At 49.2% G+C, this 22,894-nt stretch overlaps 5 protein-coding genes across 5 annotated transcripts; 2 read left to right on the forward strand and 3 right to left on the reverse strand.

Annotated features, from left to right (window-relative positions):
* Positions 1-2,459: 2,459 nt before the first annotated feature.
* PCYB_103280 (single-strand binding protein) lies at positions 2,460-3,299 on the forward strand (the record flags this gene model as incomplete). The annotated part of the gene is made up of 1 exon (XM_004222877.1): positions 2,460-3,299. A coding segment is annotated over exon 1 (837 nt), but the record flags the coding sequence as incomplete, so codon positions are not given.
* A 1,455-nt stretch (positions 3,300-4,754) lies between these two features.
* PCYB_103290 (ATP-dependent RNA helicase) lies at positions 4,755-9,367 on the reverse strand (the record flags this gene model as incomplete). The annotated part of the gene is made up of 2 exons (XM_004222878.1): positions 4,755-8,353; positions 8,734-9,367. The coding sequence occupies 2 exons, from the start codon at positions 9,365-9,367 to the stop codon at positions 4,755-4,757; spliced, it is 4,233 nt and encodes a 1,410-aa protein (XP_004222926.1).
* A 2,162-nt stretch (positions 9,368-11,529) lies between these two features.
* Positions 11,530-12,459, reverse strand: PCYB_103300 (hypothetical protein; the record flags this gene model as incomplete). Its single annotated transcript, XM_004222879.1, has 2 exons — positions 11,530-12,218; positions 12,243-12,459. 2 exons carry the CDS (start codon positions 12,457-12,459, stop codon positions 11,530-11,532), a joined length of 906 nt encoding a protein of 301 aa, XP_004222927.1.
* Positions 12,460-13,299: 840 nt separating this feature from the next.
* On the forward strand, positions 13,300-19,743 carry PCYB_103310 (guanidine nucleotide exchange factor; the record flags this gene model as incomplete). The annotated part of the gene is made up of 1 exon (XM_004222880.1): positions 13,300-19,743. A coding segment is annotated over one exon (6,444 nt), but the record flags the coding sequence as incomplete, so codon positions are not given.
* A 1,294-nt stretch (positions 19,744-21,037) lies between these two features.
* Positions 21,038-22,418, reverse strand: PCYB_103320 (transcription factor IIb; the record flags this gene model as incomplete). Its single annotated transcript, XM_004222881.1, has 4 exons — positions 22,312-22,418; positions 21,947-22,139; positions 21,700-21,780; positions 21,038-21,460 (listed from the first exon to the last, which is right to left on the reverse strand). Coding segments are annotated over exons 1-4 (750 nt in total), but the record flags the coding sequence as incomplete, so codon positions are not given.
* Positions 22,419-22,894: the final 476 nt, after the last annotated feature.

Here is a 22,894-nt window from a genome sequence, read left to right on the forward strand (position 1 = left end):
ATAATTTACCTTGTTTCACCTCTCTGTTGATTTGAAATTTTTTTTTTTTTTAAGTGTAAACGAGTTTACCCCACGAATTGGGGAAAGAATTTTTTTTTTTTTCTATTCTGGCTGAGGGGGGGGAGAGGTCTTAAGCTGCTTCCGCGTGGTTGTGCGGGCATACGAGAAGGGGGCGAGCGTATATGCATGGAACGGCGATCGTATGTACGTGGAAAGGCGAGCGCGCTGCACACCGAAGCGATTACACACCAGTGAGTTTACCGCCAACTCGGTTAGCGTGAATGCACCGACGCACACCCCCGTAGTGCACCTTCGGCGAAGTTAATGATGATCCTTTCTCGCTTGCGTTGAAGGGTGGTTTGGAAGGACGCGACGGAGGTGGGGCGGAGAACTGGTGGCGCGCATAGCGACCACTGAACAGACTGAGGGGGAAGTAGTACTTTTGCTTCGCGCTGTTTGTTTGCCGTTGTTCTGTTTCGCGTTGCTTTTCTTTTTTTCCTTGTCCTCTGTATGTACACGCGTGGCACGCGCGGTTCTTTCGCCCATCTTGCTATTCCCCCCCATTCGCACATGCGCACACGAAGGGGGCGCGTGGAAGGTGCATAACCGGGTGTGGAAGCGATTAGGCAGTTAACAGGTTAAGTGAAAAAAATGGAGAAATTTTTTTTTTTTTTTTTTTTTTTTCTCGCCCGCAACAGTGTTGTCACTGTGTCCTTCCACTGCACAGCGTGTGCAAAAGGGGCCCCATGAAATAAATCCACGTATGGGGTAGGCTTACACATGCACTGATGTGCAGATTGGGGGCGAGGGGGGAGGTGAAAATGGAGAAGGAACAAGGAGAAGGGAAGAGGAGACGGAAAAAGGACAAGAAAAATGGACAAGAAAAATGAACGAAAAATGAACGAAAAATGGACAAAAAATGAGCGAAAAATGGACAAAAAATGGTCACAAAATTGACAAAAAATGGACAAAAAAAGGACAAAAAATGCACACACACATATACGTACCAGGAGAGGGCACAGAAGTTGCTTTACCATTTTTGGCCAATCTGCAAGGAGAAATACGAAAATAAAAGGAGACCCCAAATCGTTTGTTCTTCTTGGGAGAGCAAATTATCAATTGGGGGTGAATACTTTGGTGAGCAGATTGGAGAGAGTCACCGTCACTTCCCCTTTCACAGTGTCAACCTCAGGTGTGTCCTTTTGATGCTTACTGTCCTTCTTGCAGTTCGGACAAAATGCATAGAACACTGGTGCTGGTAGGTGGATACAACTCTTCAATCCGTTGTGCAACGCAAAGAGAGAATAACCCGGTCACTCTGCAGTGCACGTCACGCATGGTCGATCACAATTGAGGAGCCCCTGCGGTGTGACTGAAGGAGGTGCATGGCGCGATGTTCGCCCGCTACTTAATCATGACCGCCAAGGGAAAAGAAAGGAAAAAAGGGGAGAGTAGTCCTGACTGCAATTTCAAATGGAGCAAACGTGCGCGAGCGGTCCATAAGAAGCAGGTCAGGGATGGATACTCCACCATAAGAAGCAGTTCCCGGATGGATACTCCACCATAAGTGAGCTACACAGCGACGCTGAACGTGCAGAAGGGGTAAGGTGCATAGGTTAGGTGGCCTATTTTCTTCGTAAGTTCCTTTTTCCTTCTCCACGAGCACCTCGGGGGGAGAGCAACCTGTGTTTAGTCGCCAAAAGAGAGGGCCCACTCTGGGGGGGGCATCCAAATCCTTTTGCGCATTCGCAGCTTAACAGGGATGGCCAAAAAAAGAGGGGGCTCCTTCGCTTGCCTTTTTTCTGTGTCGGTTTTTTTCCCCACTGCAGTTCGATCCGGTAGATGGGTTAAGCGGTAGTTCATTGTACAGCGACCTGGTCAGGTGGACTCCGCGTGTAACTCCGTTTGCGAGGAATGACTTCCTCCTCCTCCTGCTACTGCTCCTCCCCCCCAGCGTGAATGTTCGTTCAAATATGAGTAACGGTGCACACCTATACAAAGGTATGACTTGACTCCCCTCCTCTACGCACGTGTTCCTCCTCCGTTTTGACCTCACCAGGAAGAGTTCCAAAGGTGCAGAGAGGGAACCACACGGATGAAATTTTTTTTTCCCTTTTCGATTGATAACCCCTGTGGCTTAAGTTTTCCCCTCCCTCCCGCTGGCTGCTTACTTTACATGGCTGCTTCGTCGACATGGTCACGAAGAGAGCACACTGACGGTTGCCTCTAACGCGTGGCAGGTTGCCCACGGGGCTGCCCACCGACTCCCTCCCCATTAAGCTACTACCACTTGGCTTGTCCCGCTTCTCCCATCTCGCTTCTCCCATCCGGCTTCTCTCATCTCACTTCTCCCATCCCGCTTCTCCCATCCGGCTTCTCTCATCTCACTTCTCCCATCCCGCTTCTCCCATCCCGCTTCTCCCCCCGCGCTGCGATTATGCGACCCCCCCCAACGGAAGCATGAAAGTGCTACTGCTAACCAGCGTGATGTACGTCCTGTGCCTTCCAGCCATATGGGGATACGTGGGGGACCCGAAAATGCATAAGCTGACGGTGGGCGGTGTTTGGAGCGAGCGGAGATCTTCAACCCGCAAAGTGAACCCCTTCAAAACGAAGTTGCAAAGCGATTTCAACTACGAGGGTAAGAGGTACTACAACAACAGACCAATGACAGGGGAGAAGTCCTTGAACAAAATTATGCTCATAGGACGAGTTGGATGCGAACCAGATATAAAAATTTTAAATGGAGGAGACAAGGTTGCTACGTTCAGCTTGGCAACAAATGAATTTTGGAGAGACAGAAATACAAATGAATTGAAATCCAAGACGGACTGGCATCGCGTCGTGGTATATGACCAAAATATTGTTGACCTTGTAGATAAATTTTTACGAAAGGGAAGGAGAGTATATATCCAAGGATCGCTACACACGAGGAGATGGTTCGGTAATGACCTGACCAATCAGCCGAGACAGATAACTGAAGTAGTGTTGTCCTACAATAAAGGTGATTTAATATTTTTGGATGACAAACGAAATTTTATTTCGCGAAATGCTTCAAATGTGCAGAGTAGTGAAAGTCCCAGTTCAACCAGCGAACCAAGTGTTGCCAACAGTTTGGGGGGAAACTCCGACGAAGGGATAACTCCACCGAACAGTCACACTGATGGTGGTGTGGAACAGGATGACTTTGCACACGGATTGGAGGGCGCTGCTGCAGAGGGCTTCGATTCGCTGGAGGATGGCCTCGGGAAGGAGGAGGGCATCTACGACAAGATGAACACGCAGGAGTTTGACGAATGACAAGTGGTGAAAATGGAGAAGGCGTAAGTTTGGTTCTGCCACTTTTGGCGTTAAGAGGGATGCTCAGCTGTTGTCCCCAAGCAATAGAAGCTTCTTACCTGGCGAGCTAGCCAATTTGTCATTTTTTTTTTTTTTTTCCGTTCAGCTAGTAGAAGATGTGAAAGTGTGTGTGCAGGCATGCCGCTCTTTCCACCTTTTTTTTTTTTTGCGCATTTGAGTAACTGTGACCACTGCATGAGTGAAGGTGTCCCTGGCAAGATAGGATCGCGTCCCCCCAGCGGTCCGCATTTGTCCCGTGCATACCGTTTGTTTGCAACTTGGACGGGAGGACAGACATGAACTGTTCAGAAAAAAAAAATAGCACAACATAGCGTAGGATAACGTAGCAGAGATAGCAGATCGTAGCAAAACGTCGCAGGGTGTAGCAGACGTAGCAAATCGTAGCAGAACGTGGCAGACGTAGCAAATCGTAGCAGAACGTGGCAGACGTAGCAAATCGTAGCAGAACGTGGCAGACGTAGCAAATCGTAGCAGAACGTGGCAGACGTAGCAAATCGTAGCAGAACGTGGCAGAATGTAACAGAATGTGGCGTAGCGTACCCCCTGCGGGAGCTAGCCAGCTAGCTAGCCATTTTATTTTATTTTTTTCTGAACAGTCAGTGTCGTTTTTCCCGTCCATCTTGTAAACGGTGTGCACCTATTTGTATGCAACTGGCGCCGTGCGTGTGCAAGTGCCCACCGCTGGCTGCCTTCCCTCGTTTTTTTTTTTTTTTTGTCCCACCGTGGGTGGTGCTTTTTAAAAAAGCCAACCAAAAATTGTGCTCGCGCGTGGGCGCGTGTGCAGCCCCCCGTTGAAGCCCTTCCCAAAGGTACGAATGTGTGTAGGGGCAGCGACTACTAAGCGGTATGCTAGGCGGGCTGCCAAGTGGTATGCTACGCTGCCCGCTAAACAGCATGCTACGCTGCCTGCTAAACAATCTGATGAACAACCCAGAGGGACTCCTCCCGTCGCGGATTAACAAGAATGTTTTCAGCCAAACGGTGGCGAAAAAAAAAAAAGGAAAAAAGCACAACAACGGCGTTTTCAATGTTACGCTAAAAATGGGGAAGTGCCAAATGGACTGGAAAAAACGCCCCAAAAAAGAAAAAGGACAGAAAAATGTGGGCACGTGGAAAGGTCAAAAAGTAGGCGGAGTGGCAACTCGGCATGCGCCTGCGTCAGCGGCATACACGCTAGCCCATTTAATGATAAAAAAAAAAAAAAAAAAAAAACTAGCCAATCAGCCAACTAGGTGGAGAAACGCAAACGAAATGGCTACAAAGCGAGATGGCCGACGAAAAGCGTAACAAAGCAAACTGCGTGATGGTGTGTCTGCCACGCGTTCGCCATGAGTGTAGTAATTCCCTCCATATAGTTGGATCCGTGTTGTGATTTCCCGCACATCTCCTTCTCGTCACCCCTTGCGGTGCCCCTTCATATTGCTATTCTGCAGTAACTGATTGATCAGCGACGTGAACTCGTTGTGCGCAATCTGCACCTGGTTGTAGTTGGACGCGGTGATTTCAATGTGTAGCGGCTTGGCGTCGAGCAGGAAGGTGGTCTTGTTTGGCTGATTGGGGTTGGAGTACTGACCCTTTATCTGGCACCTTGAACCAGACATATCGGAAATGCGAGAGAGTACCTCCCTGTTGCATATCTTCAGTCGCACATGCTGCGGATAGTCATTAATGTAAAACTCCTGCATGATGGAGTTGTCTTCCATAACATAGGTGTGAGGAATGAAGGGAGAGTATTTCTTCATGTTTCGTATCCTCATCGAGTTTAGGAGCATATTCCTATGAATATTTTCCGTCCTGGAGTTGCTCTGCAGTTTGCTATCGATTAGTTTTTTCTTCACGTCTTGCTTAACTTTGTTAAAGAGTTGCTTCCTTTCCGTTTCATCCTTTATATGTTCGGTTGCCTTGGTGGCCTCCTGTTCGGCCATTTTCTCTATGTCAGCTTCCTGTGCAGCTTCTGCATTTTTTTTCATGGCGTTCTGTTGCTGCGCCATGATGTTGTACGTCTTCATCAGCTCGTTTATCTGCTTCGCCTTTAGCGACAGGTCCATAGTGTCGTTCATTTTTATTCTCTGTATTTCCAGTTCGATGCGTTTTATTTCGCTTTGTGGGTTGGGTTCCCCGGGCGGGGGCGGTGGTTGTGGTTGCCATTGTTGTGGCTGCCTCTGTTGTGGCTGCCTCTGTTGTGGCTGCCCCTGCTGCGATTGCCTCTGCTGCGCCTGCCTCTGCTGCGCCTGCCTCTGCTGCGGCTGCCTCTGCTGCGGCTGCCTCTGCTGCGGCTGGGGAATTCCAAGTGGAGGAGCACTTCCCCCCAGCACCGAACCTTCTGCCGCTCTGCCTGCCGCTCTGCCTGCCGCTCTGCCTGCCGCCCCCTCGCCCACTTCCCCATCGGAGGCGTCTCCCCCCGGAGGGTTGTCCGTCTCTCCCTCCTTATCGCGCACCAACCCGAGTTCCTTCTTTGCATTGGCCTTATCCATCTGAAGTCGGGACTTCTCATTCGGAGTAAACTTAAACCCCTTACCCTTGTACCCTTTCTTTCTAACCTCAGCAAAGTTGCTACTTTGAGTATACTCCCGAACAAGTTCTTCCAACTCTCTCGGAATATCAATCGTTTTATTCATGTAATATATGTTGTTTTTGATGAGGCTGTATATATCATACGCCTTAGCATGTTCCTCAGGAGTAATAAACGTATAAGCATATCCAATTTTGTTCGACCTACCTGTTCTTCCAACACGATGAATGTAATCCTCTATATGATCAGGACACTCATAATTAATTACCACTATGATATCCTTTATATCGATACCTCTTGCCATAACCGACGTAGCAATGAGTACCTTATTCTTCCCTTCTTTGAATGTTTGTAGAGTGAATTCCCTATCAGCTTGATCCTGTCCTCCATGCAGAACTAACGTTTTGTAATCATACTTAAAGAGTTCTAAATATAGTAGATCTGCTTCTAACTGCTTGTTTACAAAAATGAGAATTAAGCCATAGGTTGACCAGTCTCCAAGAATCTTCAGAAGTTTGTAGACCTTCTGTTTGACTTGTACAACCTCAACAAATTGATATATGTTATTGTTCGTTTTTCCTTTTTCTCCTACAATAATTTCGATTGGCTTGTAAAGCAATCTCTTGGCTAGATTTTGAATATACGTAGGGAAGGTTGCTGAAATCATGGCTGTTTGTTTGTCCTTTCTGCAGTTGTTAAGTATGTTATGTATTTGAGACTCGAATCCGAGGTCTAACAACCGATCGGCTTCATCCAAAACGACGAAGGAGACTCTATTCAGATTGGTCACCTTACAGTTACTTATTGTTAGTATATCAATTATACGACCTGGAGTACCCACCAGAATTTCCACTCCTCTTTTCAGTGTATTTAGTTGTGTACCAATATTTGACCCCCCATAGACTGCCAATATTCGGAGGTTCACCGCTTGACAGTAGGGTCTAGCTTCACTTTTAACCTGCTTGCTGAGCTCCCTGGTAGGAGTAAGTATGATAGCGATTGGGCCATCATTATTTCGAAGGGGTGGTTGGTGAAGGACGTGTCTAATGACTGGAAATAAATACGATAAAGTTTTTCCACTCCCCGTCTCAGCAATGGCGATCACGTCCCTCCCACACATCAACGCTGGGATCGTCTGCATCTGTATGCCAAACATTTTTTTAAAATTTTTTCTCTCCAAAATAGGTAGGATTTTAGATGGCAGTCCACATTGATAAAAGTACTGTACTGGTCGAGGGCAGTTCTTTCCCCTCACGATTATATTTCCATTATTCTTCCTAAAGAGGTCCACGTCGCTTTCTTTCATATTTGTTATTTCGCTTACTTGCACGTAAATGTTTTTTTTTATCGGTAGGTACTCCACTTGGTCCCGGTTTACTTGGAGCATCTTTTTGTTCGTTTTCTTCAGCGCATTCGTTTCGATGTTGTATTCGCTGTCTTCACTCAGGTTATCGATTGGCTCGCTGCTCCCATCGCTTCGTACTGCATTACTTCCTGCGTTACTCCCTGCGTTACTCCCCGTGCGACGGGGGGGCGACGCCCCTCTGCCCTCGCCTGCCTCCTCGGCTTTCTTCCTCAGCGCTTGTATGAACAATCGGTGGTATTCCTCGCCGCTCTGGTCGTCTTGCAGATCGGCGCTTTGGGTCGGCTGGTTAGCAGTTTGGGACGGCTGCTTCGCGGATTGGGTCGGCTGGTTAGCAGTTTGGGACGGCTGCTTCGCGGATTGGGACGGCTGCTTCGCGGATTGGGACGGCTGCTTCGCGGATTGGGACGGCTGCTTCGCGGATTGGGACGGCTGCTTCGCGGTTTTGTGCATCTCTTCAGCGACTTCCCCCGAGTGGACGGCCGCTCCGGGGGGCTCTCCCCCGGGCGGCTTTGCCCCCTCGAACCGGTGCCGGTTCTCGTCATAGCTGTATATCTCCTCCAGCGTTATGGCCTTGCTGGGGCCCACCGCCTCGCCCTCTGCCCCCGCGCAGTTGCGCTCCAAGTTTCGCATGAACACTTCGAGGGGGTCCTCATTATCGTCCCCCGCAGGCGATTCCTCCGCGGGCTCTTCTCCGCCGTCTCTCCTGTTGGGCGAGTTGGAAAGCAGACCCCCTCTCCCCGGGCCTCCACGTGTGGCGCTATCCTTCTTCGTCTTTCCCGCCCTCAACTCCCCCGACTTCAACTCCCCCGACTTCAACTCCTCCTCCTTCTTCATCTGCCACTTCCACTTTTCCTTCTTCTTCCTCTCCTGCTGCTGCTGCTCCTCCACATCGTCCTCGTCTTGCCTACCTCCCTCAAACACGTCTAGATGGAACTTCCTGCCGGCGCTGCTGATCGTCGTGTTAAGCGTAAACTTGGTAGCTTTCGCTCCAGCCTTAGGGCTGACCTCGTCGCTACCCGTTTTCTTGATTCTCTCCGCGAACTGCTTAAGTCTCTCCAACCTGGAGAGCTTATTTTCGTCTTCGCGATCTCGCTTGGTTGCCGTCTCGTCCCCCCCTTCGACAGCGGTAGTGGCAGTAACGACCGCTTCTCCATTTCTGTCTCCTCCCTTGGGTCGTTTTGCACCACCCTCCTCATTGCTTCCTCTTTCCTTTTTATCACGCTCCCTCTCTTTGCGCAGCTCCTTCCCTTTGTGCGTTTCCCTCCCTTTGTGCTCCTCCTTCCCTTTTTGCATCTCCCTCTCTTTTTGCGTCTCCCTCCCTTTGTGCTCTTCCTTCCCTTTTTGCGCCTCCCTCCCCGTGCTGCTCCCCTCGTCCGACGAGGAGTCACCTTTTTTTTTTTTTTCTTCTCCTCCTTCGGGTGCTTTTCCGAAAAGCTGCTTCTCTCCGAGGATTGCTGACGACGGAGGTCTACCCGTTCGTACCGCCTGTCACTACTTCCCTCGTCGCTTCTATCATCACTGCTGCTGCGTTTCCTTGTCCTCCTCCTTTCCCCTCGACTCTCCTTCGCTTCGTATCTATCCCTCTCGCGCTGCACCCTCCTTGCAGCAGCGTCTTCTGGGTGCCTCCCGCCGCTCACTCGGTGTCTACCCCTGCCATTCCTGCCATCCGTGTGTTCTTCCTCTTCTTCTTCCTCTCCGTCGCTGCTGTGGGAGAGGTATTCTTTCCTTTTGGTTTTTTTTGGGCGCTCCTCGGGGGACCTGTCTCTGCGGCGGTCGCGCTCCCTCTCCCTCTCCCGCTCGCGCTCTCGTTCGTAACCTCGTTCGTAACCTCGTTGATAATATTTTTCGCGCTCTCGGTCGCGTTCTCGGTCGCGCTCTCGGTCGCGCCTTATCCGGTCGCCCCACTGCTCCCTCCGGCGCTCCCTATAGCATTGCATATCCCTGCCAAAGCTCGCTTCCTCCTCCTCCTCGTCGTCCTCCAGAGGCCTGGCCCTTTTGTAGATCCCCTCCTCGTGGTACTCCTTCTTCCTTCCATAGTTATCATACCGACTGTCGCTTCTCTTCCGCTTGCTGCTACTGGAGATGCTGCTGTTCCTGTCCTTTCTGTAACGCTCGTAGTAGTCACTCATCCTTAGGAAAGTCTACATCGGGGGCGTCACAACTGTTTGGGAGGTCCTCTCGTCAGATGGACGTGTGTTTCTTCCCTTAGGTGGGATGCTCTCTCTCTCCTGCTAGAAGCGGCGAGAATGCAGAGGTACCTCCGAACTGCTCAACGTTTAAAAAGAAACACTTGCAAAAAAAATCGATGTGTGTTGATCACACGTCCACCACGCAATGCGAAAATCGCCTTCCCAGGCAGCTGCTCAGGTGCAGGAGTCAGCACAACACAGCTAGGGTAACACGGGCCGACGCCACTCCCTTCGTCGCTCATAGCACACATGTTGTTTGTGCGAATCGCTCGTGCAGCTATGGGAAAGCGGATAGCATGCAAATTAAATGGAATGGAATAAAAAAAAAATAAATAAAATAAATAAAAAAAAAAAAACCCTTCGTAGGAATAACCATACAGGGGAGCTAATCCCCAAGTGGCATGAGATAATGTAGTTCCAATAGGTACTTCTCATGTCACCCCAACATAGGGTTATCTTTCTTTTCCGTTTATATTTTTTCTCCTACTTCACTAAAGAACGGTGATAATGGTGGCAGATATTTTTGCCAACACGGGGACATACGTGTATGGTATATCTTCCTCTCCGTCGCGCGCAGGGTTAGGGTAGTCCGTTTTTTTTTTTTTTTTTTTCCGTTGAGGACCGCTACCTCCCATCGGAGCAGCGCAAACTATATTACTATTTTTTATTTCCCCCCCCCGAGAGGTCGCTTTTCACGTCGTCATGGAAAAAGAAAGTCAATAGATTCACAAATGAGAAAACGGCACCAACACATGTACGAACTGCAGAACGTTGCGGTGTCGTGTTTTGGTCCCTTCCAAGGAGCTCTAAGTGACACTACACACTACATAGAGAAAAAACAAGCAAAACGGGAAAAATATAACTAATAACGGCGTCATCCTTTGATAAGACCGGACCGACCGGACCTGCTTCGTATCTCAGATAAAAAAAAAGTGCAAAGAGGAAAGGACTCCCTTTTTCGCCAAACCGATGTATGCTTTTTTCCGACATGGTATTATATACATTGAGCACTTTTGGGGATTTTTTTTTTTTTTTTATTTTTTTCACCCCCTTTTTTTTTTACCTCACCAGGCAGCAAGGTAAAAACAAAGTAGCTTTTTCTGGCCATCCGTAAAATGGTGCAGCGGAAAGTTGGAGGAGTGACAGAAAAGGTGAAGACGTTCCCCTACGATGTGCCATAAGGAAGTTCATTTTGATGACTCCATCGGAAATGTGCAGTTTGTCTCGACTCCTTTTTTCTACTTTTTTTTTCATCAAACTGGAAAAAAAAAAAATTAATTACTTCACGGTCTAGCAAGTTTGCCTTTGCAGCTTTGCTGAGAAATGAACAGCAGGGGGTGGTGGTGGCGTTGGGAATGGAGAAAGGGCCACCTGCATCCTTCCGCACCCCCCCTAAAAAAAAAAGGGCACACCAAAGGCAGTTGCAAAGCAGAAGCAGTTGCAAAGCAGAAGCAGTTGCACAGAAGAAGCAGTTGCACAGAAGAAGCAGTTGCACAGAAGAAGCAGTTGCACAGAAGAAGCAGTTGCACAGAAGAAGCAGTTGCACAGAAGAAGCAGTTGCACAGAAGAAGCAGTTGCACAGAAGAAGCAGTTGCACAGAAGAAGCAGTTGCACAGCTGAAGCAACTGCACAGCAGAAGCAACTGCACACGAATGACGACACACTTAACACAACACAAAAAATTGAATTAAATTTTAGGAGAGAAAACATACATGTGTGCACGCCGCGAAAAGGACTCGCTAGTTGCCGAACAGGAGGAAGTTCCCCGATGGACGCTGCGCTCGTTGCGCGTGTCCTTTAAAGCTTTCCCTGTTGGCTTGGACATTTTACAAACAAATGAGAGAGAGGTGCCTATGGGGGGGGGAGGATCCAAAAGAAGGGAACATACATCACCACTACGACTGACCCCAGGTTGGCCTTTTACAAAATTGGCATTGCACCACTTTGTTCGTTTCTTCTGCGCGTGGTTACATGTGTCCATCCGGTCGATGGCTCAGCTGGGCTCAGCTCGGCTCGGCTCGGCTCAGCTCGGCTCAGCTCACCTCAGCTCACCTCAGCTCACCTCTCCACAATGACCCCCTTTTTTGTTTCCTCGCAAGTGTTTACGAGCTTGATGAGCTCCTCCCTCTGTGCCGTTTTTCCCGCACACCTTCATCGTCCGTCTCTCTCGTCCTCCTTTTCCTTTTTTCCTTCTTTTTCACGTTTGGTTTGTCTCGGTCCCTGCTAGTGTGACGACGTCGTTCCTCTTTGTCCTTCCCTGTCCGTTTTGCATGCTTGCGGGATCGCTTCTCCTCTTCGTGGGGTCGTCTCTCCTCTTTGCGGGATCGTCTCTCCTCTTTGCGGGATCGTCTCTCCTCTTTGCGGGATCGTCTCTCCTCTTTGCGGGATCGTCTCTCCTCTTTGTGCGACCGCCTCCCCTCTTTGTGCGACCGCCTCTCCTCTTTGCGGGATCGACCCTCCCGTTTGTCCCTCCTCTTTTCGCGCTTGCGCTTCCTCTTCTTGTTCTTCTCCTTCTTCCTTGACTTGCGGTCCGAGTCCCTGCTGTCGCGCCCACCACTACTGCTCCCATCATCACTACTGTTGCCGCTACTACTCCCATCATCACTACTGTTGCCGCTACCACTCCCGCCGCTACTATCGCTATCGCTGACGATGCCCAGGTTGCGGCGCTCCTTCAGGTCGTCCTCCGCCTCCTCCTTTATGTCACTTTGGAAGTTAAGCTTTTCTAGACTAATCAAATTTCTACACTGGTAGGGCAAGTGTCCGATGTGGTTGCAGAGGGTGCATGCCCCTGGGATCGTAGCGGAAGCAGTACCTGTCAGTCTTGCCAAACTGAACAAACTCTTCGCCTTCTCGTTGATTTCTTCATTCGTCGCTTCCTTTTTTTTCAACTCCCTTTTGTTTATCTCCTCCACGGAAGCATAGGGGTCATACCCAACTGAATTTTTCCATATGTCTGACGTCTTGAGAGAGGCTGACACAGGGAGTCTGTTGTCAGCAGGCATCCTGACTCTCCCAGCTTTGCTCGGCATGGTTTCTCCAAAGTGCAGGAAAAGGAGAGGGAAGGAGAAAGAAAAGGTGGGCTAGCCCTGGAGGAGTTATGTACCCCCTACATAGTATATCTCCTGGGTGAGGGAACTCTCATCTCGCAAAGCTAGCGGAATCGCCTTTTTTTTTTTTTTTTTCTCTTTTTAAACGGAGAGGGATGTGAAGAAGGCGGGTTTTGTTTGACGAGCATACTAAGCACTGCTCGTCCTGGGATGGAAGCGTTTTTTTTTTTTTTTTTTGGAGGTACTCACTGGCGGGGTGCGCAGGGATGTTACATGTATGCATAATATGAGCACGTAGTTCTTCTTTTCCTGCTTCTTTTTTTCTTTCTTTTTTTTTTTTTTTTTTCCCTTTCTGCTGTGCAGGTTGCCAACCTGGTGCGAAAGGAAAATCCGCGGGAAGAAAAAATCGGCGCGTTCTTCCCGCGCAGGGGAAGGGCGTACTTGCTGCTCGAAAAAAAAGAAAAAAAAAAAAAAAAAAAAAAAAAACAGACAAAGGTGCCAACTTGGGTGAACGTATGCATAGGCTCACGTGTGCACATTTGTATTTGTGTTGTTTGTTTTTTTTTTTTTTTTTTTCTTTTTTTTCTTTTTCCTTTCGCCTTGCCCAGGAAGGAAAGTCGGAAGGACTAGACAAATGGGGGTGAAGAACCACGTGTCGGGCCATCGCAGCAGCAAAGGGAAGTGGACCAAAAGAAGCTAACTCCACTGAGAAGGGACGAGTTGGGTTGCCAGTCAGCCGTTTGAGTGGCTACTTGACCAACCGATTGAGTGGCCACGTGACCAACCGCTTGAGTGGCCGCTCCACCAACCGCTCCACCACAGAGACGCACGGCCGTGTGGACAGCCCAGGAGAGCGCAAAGATGAACGGACAGGGGGAAGAAGAAATCGAACCTGAGAAATACATTTTCAGCTTCGCACCAAAAGTGAGTTCCGGGTTGGACCATTTCGCATGTGTTGGGTACTATAAGAAGAAGCCGATGGTATTTTGCTGGGGAGGGAACACGAGCAACCAGTTGGGGGTAGGAATCAACACAAGGGAATGTAAAGTACCCACGCCGGTGCCTTTCTTTGAAGATTTTTTTGTTACCTCCGTGTGTTGTACCTATTACTGTACCTTTGTTTTAGCTAAGAGGAGCGCGTTGGATGTGGGGTGTTCTGTGTACTCCTTCGGGAAGGGCAACAATGGGTTGCTAGGGTTTAGGAAGGAGAAGATTTTTTTTCCAAATCGTGTGGACTCGCATCATGTAGGGGGGGAGAAGGAGAAGCTACTGCGGAAGCTCGACAACAAGGTGGACCAAACGTTGCTGGACGCGTTTGGGGTTACCAAGGGGGGTGTTAGCGGTGGTGGCGGTGTTAGCGATGTTAGCCGCGGTAGCGATGGTAGCGATCGTAGCGGTGATGGCTTGCTCCACTTTGACATGGACGACATTTACAGCGAAGAAGGCTCCGCGGGGGGAGCGTCTCGCGTGAACGGCTGCGCTGGGCCCCCCCCGGAGGAGAAGGCGGACTGGTTTACCCCCGTACCGATGAAGGTGAAATTCGAGGAGCGCACGAGAATTATGTTCATATCCTGTGGGGACATGCACACGTTGGCCATTTGCACCAGGGGGTTCCTTTACGGATGGGGGAGTAACACCTTCGGGTGTGTAGGGAATGGGACAAACAGGAATGTATACGAACCGGTTCGTATTTTTCTGGAGGGAAGAAAAGGAGGAGCGGGGGTAGGTGGTCGGTTTGGAGGTCTAGGTGGGAGTCGCCGCCCCTTTGGGAACGCTCTCCATGGGAACGCTCTCCATGGGAACGCTCTGCATGGGAATGAGCCCAACCGAGGGGACATCATCATTCACTGCTCCGCGGGGGGAAAGCACAGCATGGCGTGCACGCTACGTGGGGAGTTGTACAGTTGGGGTTATGGAGCAAATGGACGGCTTGGACTGGGTAACATCCAAAGTTACAACAAACCACAACTAGTGAAGACGTTCCAAAAGAGAAAGAAAATCATTTACGTGTGTTCAGGAAAGTCTCACTCAGGATGCATAGATGCAGAAAATAACGTATACACATGGGGGAGTGGAAGATATTTTAAACTCGGTCATGGAGATGATAACGATGTGTTGAGTCCGAAGAGGTTAGACTATCTATGTCACTCTCGTAAAATTTTTATGCTATCTTTTGGTACCTTCAATTCGCTAGCTCTAAGTGTAAAAGGGGACGTGTTCCTTTGGGGGGTTTTTACTCAAATAAAAAGAGGATCCTCATCCTACACGTGTAAAGCTCCTAAGAAGGTAAACATGCATTATAAATGCTTATCTGTTCATGCATCTGTGTATATGTCCATGGGGGTGACTCTCGTGGGGGATTTAATCGTGTTGGGTGATTGCAGTCGGGTTATCGCATGTGGAGGAAGTGGCCCTTCCAATGTATTGCTAAAGAGCAACCATGGGGAGGGGGAGTCCGACTCCGGAGACAGCAATGTTGATGTGATGAACCACCTTATTGGAAGGGAAGCAAATTGGATCGACCAACTAAACCGTAGTAATGAGTTCCCGGTTAGATACGTTAAAGAATTACGAGGGAAAATCCACATAAAAGATATCCTTAGGACGTTCTACATGCTGGATAAGGAATCCTTTACCCCTGGGGGGAGAGACAAAGGATGGCATGAACAACTCAGGTGGGATGACGAGAGCTGGAGTCCTTATGGTGATGGTCCAACGGAAGGAACAGTTCCAAAGAAAGACTTGGTCATCAAGTCAAGGGTTAGGATGATCGATGGGAGTGAGCACTTTAGTGTATTCCTGTTGCAGAGCGGGAAGGTATATGCTTCTGGGGTTAATAAAAATGGAGAGCTAGCAAATGGAGAGGCAGCAAATGGGGGACCACCAAATGGAGAGCCACCAAATGGAGGGCCACCAAATGGAGTGTACAACTTAGGGAAGAAATTTTCCGTTCCTGTTCCGATCGACGTGTGTGTTAATAAAATAGTAAAAATCGCATGTGGATATAATTACACCTTGGCGTTGAACGAAAGGGGGCTACTCTACGGGTGGGGGAAGAACGACAAAAGCCAACTCGGTATAGGAGTAATTAAGGACTGCCACGAACCGGTGCACATAAAATCGCTCAGCAAAGTCATCGACGTGTATGCGGGACATGATCACAGCGCTTGCATAGTGAACAGTTCGTTTGACGAGGATCGTTCGATAGAGGAAGCGAAGAAGGAGGAGGAGAAAAAAAACTACCACCATTTTGACGTGGAGAATGAAAATATGTTGGAACGAGGAGAGCTGTACACCTGGGGAAACGCAGAAAGCGGGAAGGTAGGACTCGGGGCAGACTACACACAAGGAGCGATCCTCTTGCCCAGAAGAGTCAACCTAACAAATAAGGTACACAGGTGCTCCCTAGGGAACAGTCACACATTAATACTAACCGATTCAAACGAGCTGTATGTATGTGGTAGTGCAAATAATGGCAAGTTGGGTCTAACGGATAGAAGCATAGGATACATGGTCAGTTCGCCAAGGAAGGTTAACATAGATCCCAGCATCTACATCAAGCAGGTGGTGGCAGGAGCAACCTACAGTATGATACTCTCCGTTGATGGGTTCATCTACACATGGGGAGAGTTCATAAAAAATGAATTAGCGTCTGAAGTCCCAGTGTTGTATTCTCAAATAAGTAACGTAAAGCATATTATCGGTGGGAAAGACAGACACGTTTTATTCCTTACATGTGATAATAAACTCTTCGGGTTGGGTGACAACACACACATGCAGATCCTACATGATGTGAAAGAGACAAGCATACGTGGGAGACCAAAACTGATTCCCTACTTCGTCAGAGATAGAAGCATAGAATCAGCGTACTCATTTAAAAATGCGTCCTTCGTACAGCTGGAAGGTACACACGATTTACTTGCTTGGGGATACACATCTAACTGCCACCTGGGCATCGGGGTGACGAACGCCACGTATTTGAAGCAACCGAAGAAGGTGATCAGAACTTGGGTGACCTATGAGGAGGTCGATCGAGGCGGAGACAACGATGTGGCAGCGGAGCAGGGTCTGCTAGGCGGGCCGAACAGTCCCCCCTTTAACGACGGGCTGGCAGACGGGCTGGCAGGCGGACTGGCAGACGAAGTCGAGCTCGTAAGAAGGAGAGTGCTCAAAAAGATGCAGTTCGAGGACGACCTCGTTTGTGGTGCCCCCTACCACGAAGGAGATGTGGAACATATGATTAAACAAATACAGATCATGCCGCATCTTCTAAATTGGGAAGAGATTCAAATTTTACTAAAAAAGGAGAGATACACGAACAGCATTGAGTATGTGCGTTCTTTCGAGAGAGACCTAACTGATATGTATACGAAACACATGGAGTTTCTCCTAAATTTGCATTCCCTGGAGAGGACTTACAACGAGTTGCTTCTCAATTATCAACACTACGTCCTCTCAAATGTAGTGTTGCTGGGCGAGGAGCGCCCGTCCATCATGTTCTCCCAGCACACACACGTCTTGGATTGCAACCGGGACAAGCTGCAGCGATTCGTGTACATAGTTCAGCAGCAGCCTGTGTACCTCGTGATTCTCTGTCTGATCCATAACTGCAAGAATGTGAAGTACGGGAGTGGGGCCTACGGGGGTCACTCCTACGGGGGTTACTCCTACGGGGGGTACTCGTGCGAGGGGTACGCCTACGAGTACGGTGGGCGCGTGGATGGTAGCCAGGACGGCAGACAGTTCGGGAATCCGCCGCAGAACCAGTTGGAGAATCCGCCGCAGAACCAGTTGGAGAATCCACCGCAGAACCAGTCGGGGAATCCGCCGCGGAACCAGTCGGGGAAGCCGCCTGCCATGCGTGACCGGAGCGACCGGGCTGCCGCTGAGGAGAAGCGCAACTTCTACCGCAGCAGCACGCGCATCCTCTGCTCCTTCATTTTCGACCTCTACCACGACCTCCGGGACGAACGCGTGCGAACCATATTCACGATTTTTCTCATCAAGCTGGGCGTGGAGGAGATAAACAACTGCCTGCACGTGGAGGCCCTGTTCAGGGAAGACTCCTCCATTTTTTTCGTCCTCATCAGGATGCTATTCTTAAAGAACGAAGTGCTGGCAAGCTTCGCGCGGCGCCTGGCCGACATGGGCAACGTCAACTCGTTCGTGAGGCTGGTGGACTCCCTGTCGCGCTGTGGCCCCGGGGGGGAACGCGCGCCATCAGCGGAGAGGTCACCACTCGTCTTGGATTCTTCTCCCCGAGTGGAACCCCCCACCGGGGATGCACTCACAGGGGATGCACTCACGGGGGACTCCCTCTCCCCTGCGTTGATCAATCGGGATGCACTCGCTCGCGCTTCGATGAGTGCTGCTCCACCCAACCGCTCCCCGACGAGCACCCCCCCACGCAACCGCTTCATCGACGAGGCGAACGACCCCCTAGACAAGGAGTTCGCAGCCTTCATGAAGGGAAAGAATCCAGAGAAGACCTCCCCCCTGAATCTACCGATGAATATGTATAGCGGGTTGAAGCCCCTTCCGTATAGCCACTTGGAAGGAACATTTGGTTATAATTCCCAAGGAGTAGTCCCCTCATCGTGGCAGGGACAGAACCCAAAAGAACCCATGACAGGTCCAGCTAGGCAAAAAGATGTACTTGTAGAAATAGACATGGTACATGTGTTCAGAGAGTTATGTAAGCTATTCGAAAAAATGATTTTTCCAGAAATATTTCAAATTGTTGTAAAAAATTTATTTAAGCATTTGTCCCTATGCGAGATGAACACCAACAATGAGAGCCTCTCACAGAATAGGATCTTTTACTTCACAGGGGAGCACTTCCTGTATGTTCCATTTTACCATTTACTACTCATGGCTATCTTAAATCCAATGTTAAGGAATGTAGAGAAGCTAGCAGAAAAATTTTTTTTCCCTGTTATCCCACCCCATGTCATTAATTTGTGTAAAAGGGTATCGTCTTTGTTGGAGGTTCTTTGTATTAACAGATATGACTGTCTATCGAGATATAATCTAAGAGAAAGCTTTGTCTCTGTGAAATTCATCCTTGAGAGAACCTTTTACTCCATGGTGACAGTCACACATCTCCTTTGCAACACGAGGGAGGATGTATACCTCACTGCGTATGTTAATTTGTTTAGTTACCATTTGAGCATGAGACCTTGCTATGTATATTTGAAGGTCTTCCAACTGTGCCATTTGCTTAATCTGTTTTTCCGTTTCCAAAATTATTTGTGTCTCTCCTTCGACGACCCCGCGGTGGAGATCGTCAATGAGTTCTTCACATGGCAGGAAGGGAAGGCAGACGGAGCGGGAGGCAAGGTAGACGGAACAGGAAGCAAGGTAGACGGAACGGGAAGCAAGGTAGACGGAGCGGGAAGCAAGGTAGACGGAGCGGGAAGCAAGGTACACGGAACGGGAAGCAAAATAGAAGACAACGCGCCCAGTGACGTGGCCCGCAAAGTGGCCGCCAACGACGCGGCGGGCCGAGAGCGCAACGACAAGCAGAGCGGGAACTTCCTCCTGAGGCTGATGGGCAAGGGGAAGAAGGCGAAGGGGCGATCCAAGCGGGATGTGCGGGATGTGCGTGATGTGCGTGATGCGCGGGATGGGCGGGCTGAACTGCCTGCGCAGACTGCGCAGAGTACGCTGCCCGCGCGGGGGAACCGACCACAAACGAAGACGCGGCGCGAGCGGCGCCTCATTTTCTCGGAGAGCCAAATCGACCTGTTCGCGCAGTGCAAGCTGGTGTACAACATCCAGCTGGACACACGCTTCCTGTTGGAGGAAAAAAATATGAGCATCTGTGAATTCACAAAAATTCCAATGCCACAGTCCATGTGCTATCGTAAGAAGACGCGAATAAAAAATAGAGAATATTTGTTCTCTATCATCCAGGAGTATAAGCAGCCAAGTGATGAAGCTTATCTCGTGAGCGAGTGTCTACGAGGGTGTCCTCTGCTGGGCCCATGCACAGATACGTCTACACTGTTAATCAAATTGAAGGCACTTAGAGTGAATTTCCTTTCACTGGCCCAACAGAAGGAAGCAAATTTAGTTACTCTCCTTGACAAAACAGTAGATATTTTTCTGTCAAACGAAATGGTACACGTGAATCATCAAGAGAATATCCCACCCAATCTGTACATACATAAATTTAAAATTAATCATGGGGAACAAACAGAACAACCTTTCGAGCGATTTTTTATGTTGCAAACTTTCAACAACAGGGATTCCTTTTTTTCATGAAATGGAGAAATATCGCAATGCAAATATGCTTGGATATTTTAAAAAAAAAAAAACATGTTCATTATTTGAGAAAATTATATGAACGGCAAGGTAAAATTGAGGAGTTAATTTTTATACACCAAAATAAAGTCAGGGAAGATGTAGAGAACATGAAGCGGGCATTAATATATGTATCAAAATTGTTAATAGAGAGACCCATACTTGTACATGCTACTCTCTTTGGAAAGAATTTATTTTTTATTAAAATGAAAATGGATAAAGATTTTCGAAGAAGAGAAAGGAGTAACTCTTTTTCTTTTTGCAATACGTCAACTGTACATGTGTATGGTGTGAAGAAGCTACTTCAGGAGGGTGTGCTGGACTCCCTAAACGAGATGTTACTTCCCGTGGTGGATTCGCTGTCCCTGGAAATATTCTTCGATATTGACAACGCGCTGAAGCTCAGTTTGGTGTTAATGGGTGGACTCGAGCGCAGGGTCCTGCACGTTCAGACGTTCCGCGGCAGGGACATTCAGTGTATGTACAGCAGGTCCCCCTTCATTTCGTACTCTCTTTTCCCATATAATAGGGAGAGCCTGTGCTCGATCCGCACCCTGAGCCTTGTGCATTTGCTGCACGACTTGGTGGTCGACCTTTACTAGCGAGTTGGTGCGGCGGCAGGGTGGCCGAGCGGGGGTGCGTTTGTTTGGCGGTTTTTTGTTTGGGGGTTTTTTGTTTGGCGGTTTTTTGTATGGCGGTTTTTTGTTTCGCGGTTTTTTGTTTAGCGTCTTTTTGTTTCGCGTCTTTTTGTTCTTTCTCGTTTTTTTTCGTATTTTTTGTTCTTTCTCGTTTTTTTTCGTTTTTTTTGTCCTTTCTCGTTTTTTTTCCGTTTTCCCATTTTTACCGACTCGGGGGTGCCGCACCCTCCGCTTCCACTTCCGCGCGGCGCACGTCAGATGTCGTCATTGTTGTACGTCTCGTAGTTGACGTCCTCGTAGAGCACGTTGGTGACGTCCATCTCCAGCGTTTTGATGTGCGCCAGCTGCTCGGCGTCTTCGTTGGCTGTCTCGCTGGCTGCCTCGTTTGCCGCTTCGTTGGCTGTCTCGTTTGCCGCTTCGTTCGCTGCCTCGTTTGCCGCTTCGTTGACTGCCTCGCTTGCTGCTTCCCCTCCCACGAGCGGCTCGTCGCCCCCGATGACCTGCGCCAGGGAGGTGCCCTCCCCATCATTTTTATCACCAAAAAAGGGGTCATCAGTACTCTCCTCATATAACTCAATCGCTTCAGCCATTTCAGCACTTTGGAGATTCTTCTGACCTATGGGTTCTATATCCAGCTGTTTTGAATTTTCTTTAGTCAAAAGATCCCCCGTCGTTTCCTTCTGCTCAGAATCAGTCGGTGGGGTCCCCCCTCCCTTGGACACTCCCCCGGTGATGATGCTTTTAATGGTCTTTTTTTTTAATGGTTTGTTTAAGCATTGCGGAGGAACGTACTTAGCCTTCTCCTTCTTTTTACAAAAGATTTTGTACTCATCCTTTAAGTCATCATGGCTGTATAGCTTGTCACAAAAATATATGCATCTGATTCGTATGCTCGCGTTGATCTGCACTTCGATGGTCTCCTTGTAGTTGGTTCGAAAGGCCTTCTGCGTGTACTCCTGCAGGTTAATTTGAATTATGTTCCAGCCTTCGTTTAGGATCATCGGCATGGTGCACCATTTGTTGGAGAGTCTCGTCACGGTCTGCAAGAGGGGTGTCACCGTTGCGTGTGACGGGTTTAGCGGCAGCGTGAGGAGTATAGCGATAGCGTAACGCACCTAGCGACACTCACAATGTACATAGCGACACTCGCAACGTACATAGCGACACTCGCAACGTACATAGCGACACTCGCAACGTACATAGCGACACTCGCAACGTACATAGCGACACTCGTAGGGGTACTCTGCTGTGTGCCCCGTTGGGGGGGCCGCCCACTCACCTGAAAATTTGAAATTCGAAAGGTCCGCCTGCACTTCTTGTCATCCATTATGCTTATGCGGAAGGAAAAGTATTTATTCATCTGCGGTGGTGGGGGGGAAGTGGTTAGAGCGACTGTCTTAGCAAAGCGGCAACGTAGGGTCATTCCCGATATGCTGCTAATAGCGCTGTGCTGGTAACACCGCTGTGCTGGTAACACCGCTCCGCTGGTAACACCGCTCCGCTGGCAACGCCGCTCCGCGTCTCACATTTTTCACGATGAGAACGATGAAGGGTAGGCTGATGCCCAGGGAAGAAAAATTTTCTGGGGAGGTGTAGATATACGAGTCGGACGTGTTTTCGGACATGATCTCAATTGCACTTAGCTTGATCGCATCGTCCAAAATTTTTCTGACACACCCCTTCTTCGTCTTCGTCTTCCATAGGTCCAGTGGTTTGGATCTGCAGTGGGGGGGAGCGGTGGCACGAGCAGTGAGGGGGCATGTGCAGGTGTGGTGATGGGAGTGGTGCCTCCAAACCGTTTTGCCGCTCCAAACCGTTTGCCGCTCCAGTTTGCCGCTCCATGCTGCATTGCTCCCCCAAACCGCTGTGCTGCGCCGGGAGGCCTTCTTACCCCGCGCTCAGCAGGAGGGACAAGATATTCGGCTGGTATTTGTTCCTGTACATGGTGCTCAGTGGGTATGCGGAGAGGTAAGGGGGTAGAGCAGTGGGGACGAAGCAGATGGTATGCGGAGAGGCAAATGGGACGAAGCAGAGGGTATGCGGAGAGGCAAAGGGGACGAAGCAGAGGGAGAGGAGAAAACGGCTGATGAACCAACAAGTTAGCATGGGAGTGTCTGCTACTGCCCACTTATCGGTGTGCATACATAGGCACGTGGGAGAGCGACTCTTTTCTGTGCGATGTCTGGCTTATTCCCCTTGGCGTAGCGTCACGCGTGAGAGGTTCACCTGTTCGTGATGAAAAATAGGCCCTCACCTTACCGCGTGCATTTAGGCCCCCACCTTATCGCGATGCACTTCTACCCCCACCTTACCTTCCCTTCGCGAAAAAAAAATAAAATGCGCGTCTTTCGAGAGGCGTGTCTACGTGAGGGGAAGCTATGTATTTTTTTTTTTCTCCTTTTTTCTTCTTTTTTCTTCTTTTCTTTTCTTTTCTTTTCTTTTTCTTCTTTTCTTTTCTTTTCTTTTTTCTTTCT

Source organism: Plasmodium cynomolgi, chromosome 10 (assembly GCF_000321355.1).
Source record: "Plasmodium cynomolgi strain B DNA, chromosome 10, whole genome shotgun sequence".
NCBI classification, from domain to species: Eukaryota; Apicomplexa; class Aconoidasida; order Haemosporida; family Plasmodiidae; genus Plasmodium; species Plasmodium cynomolgi.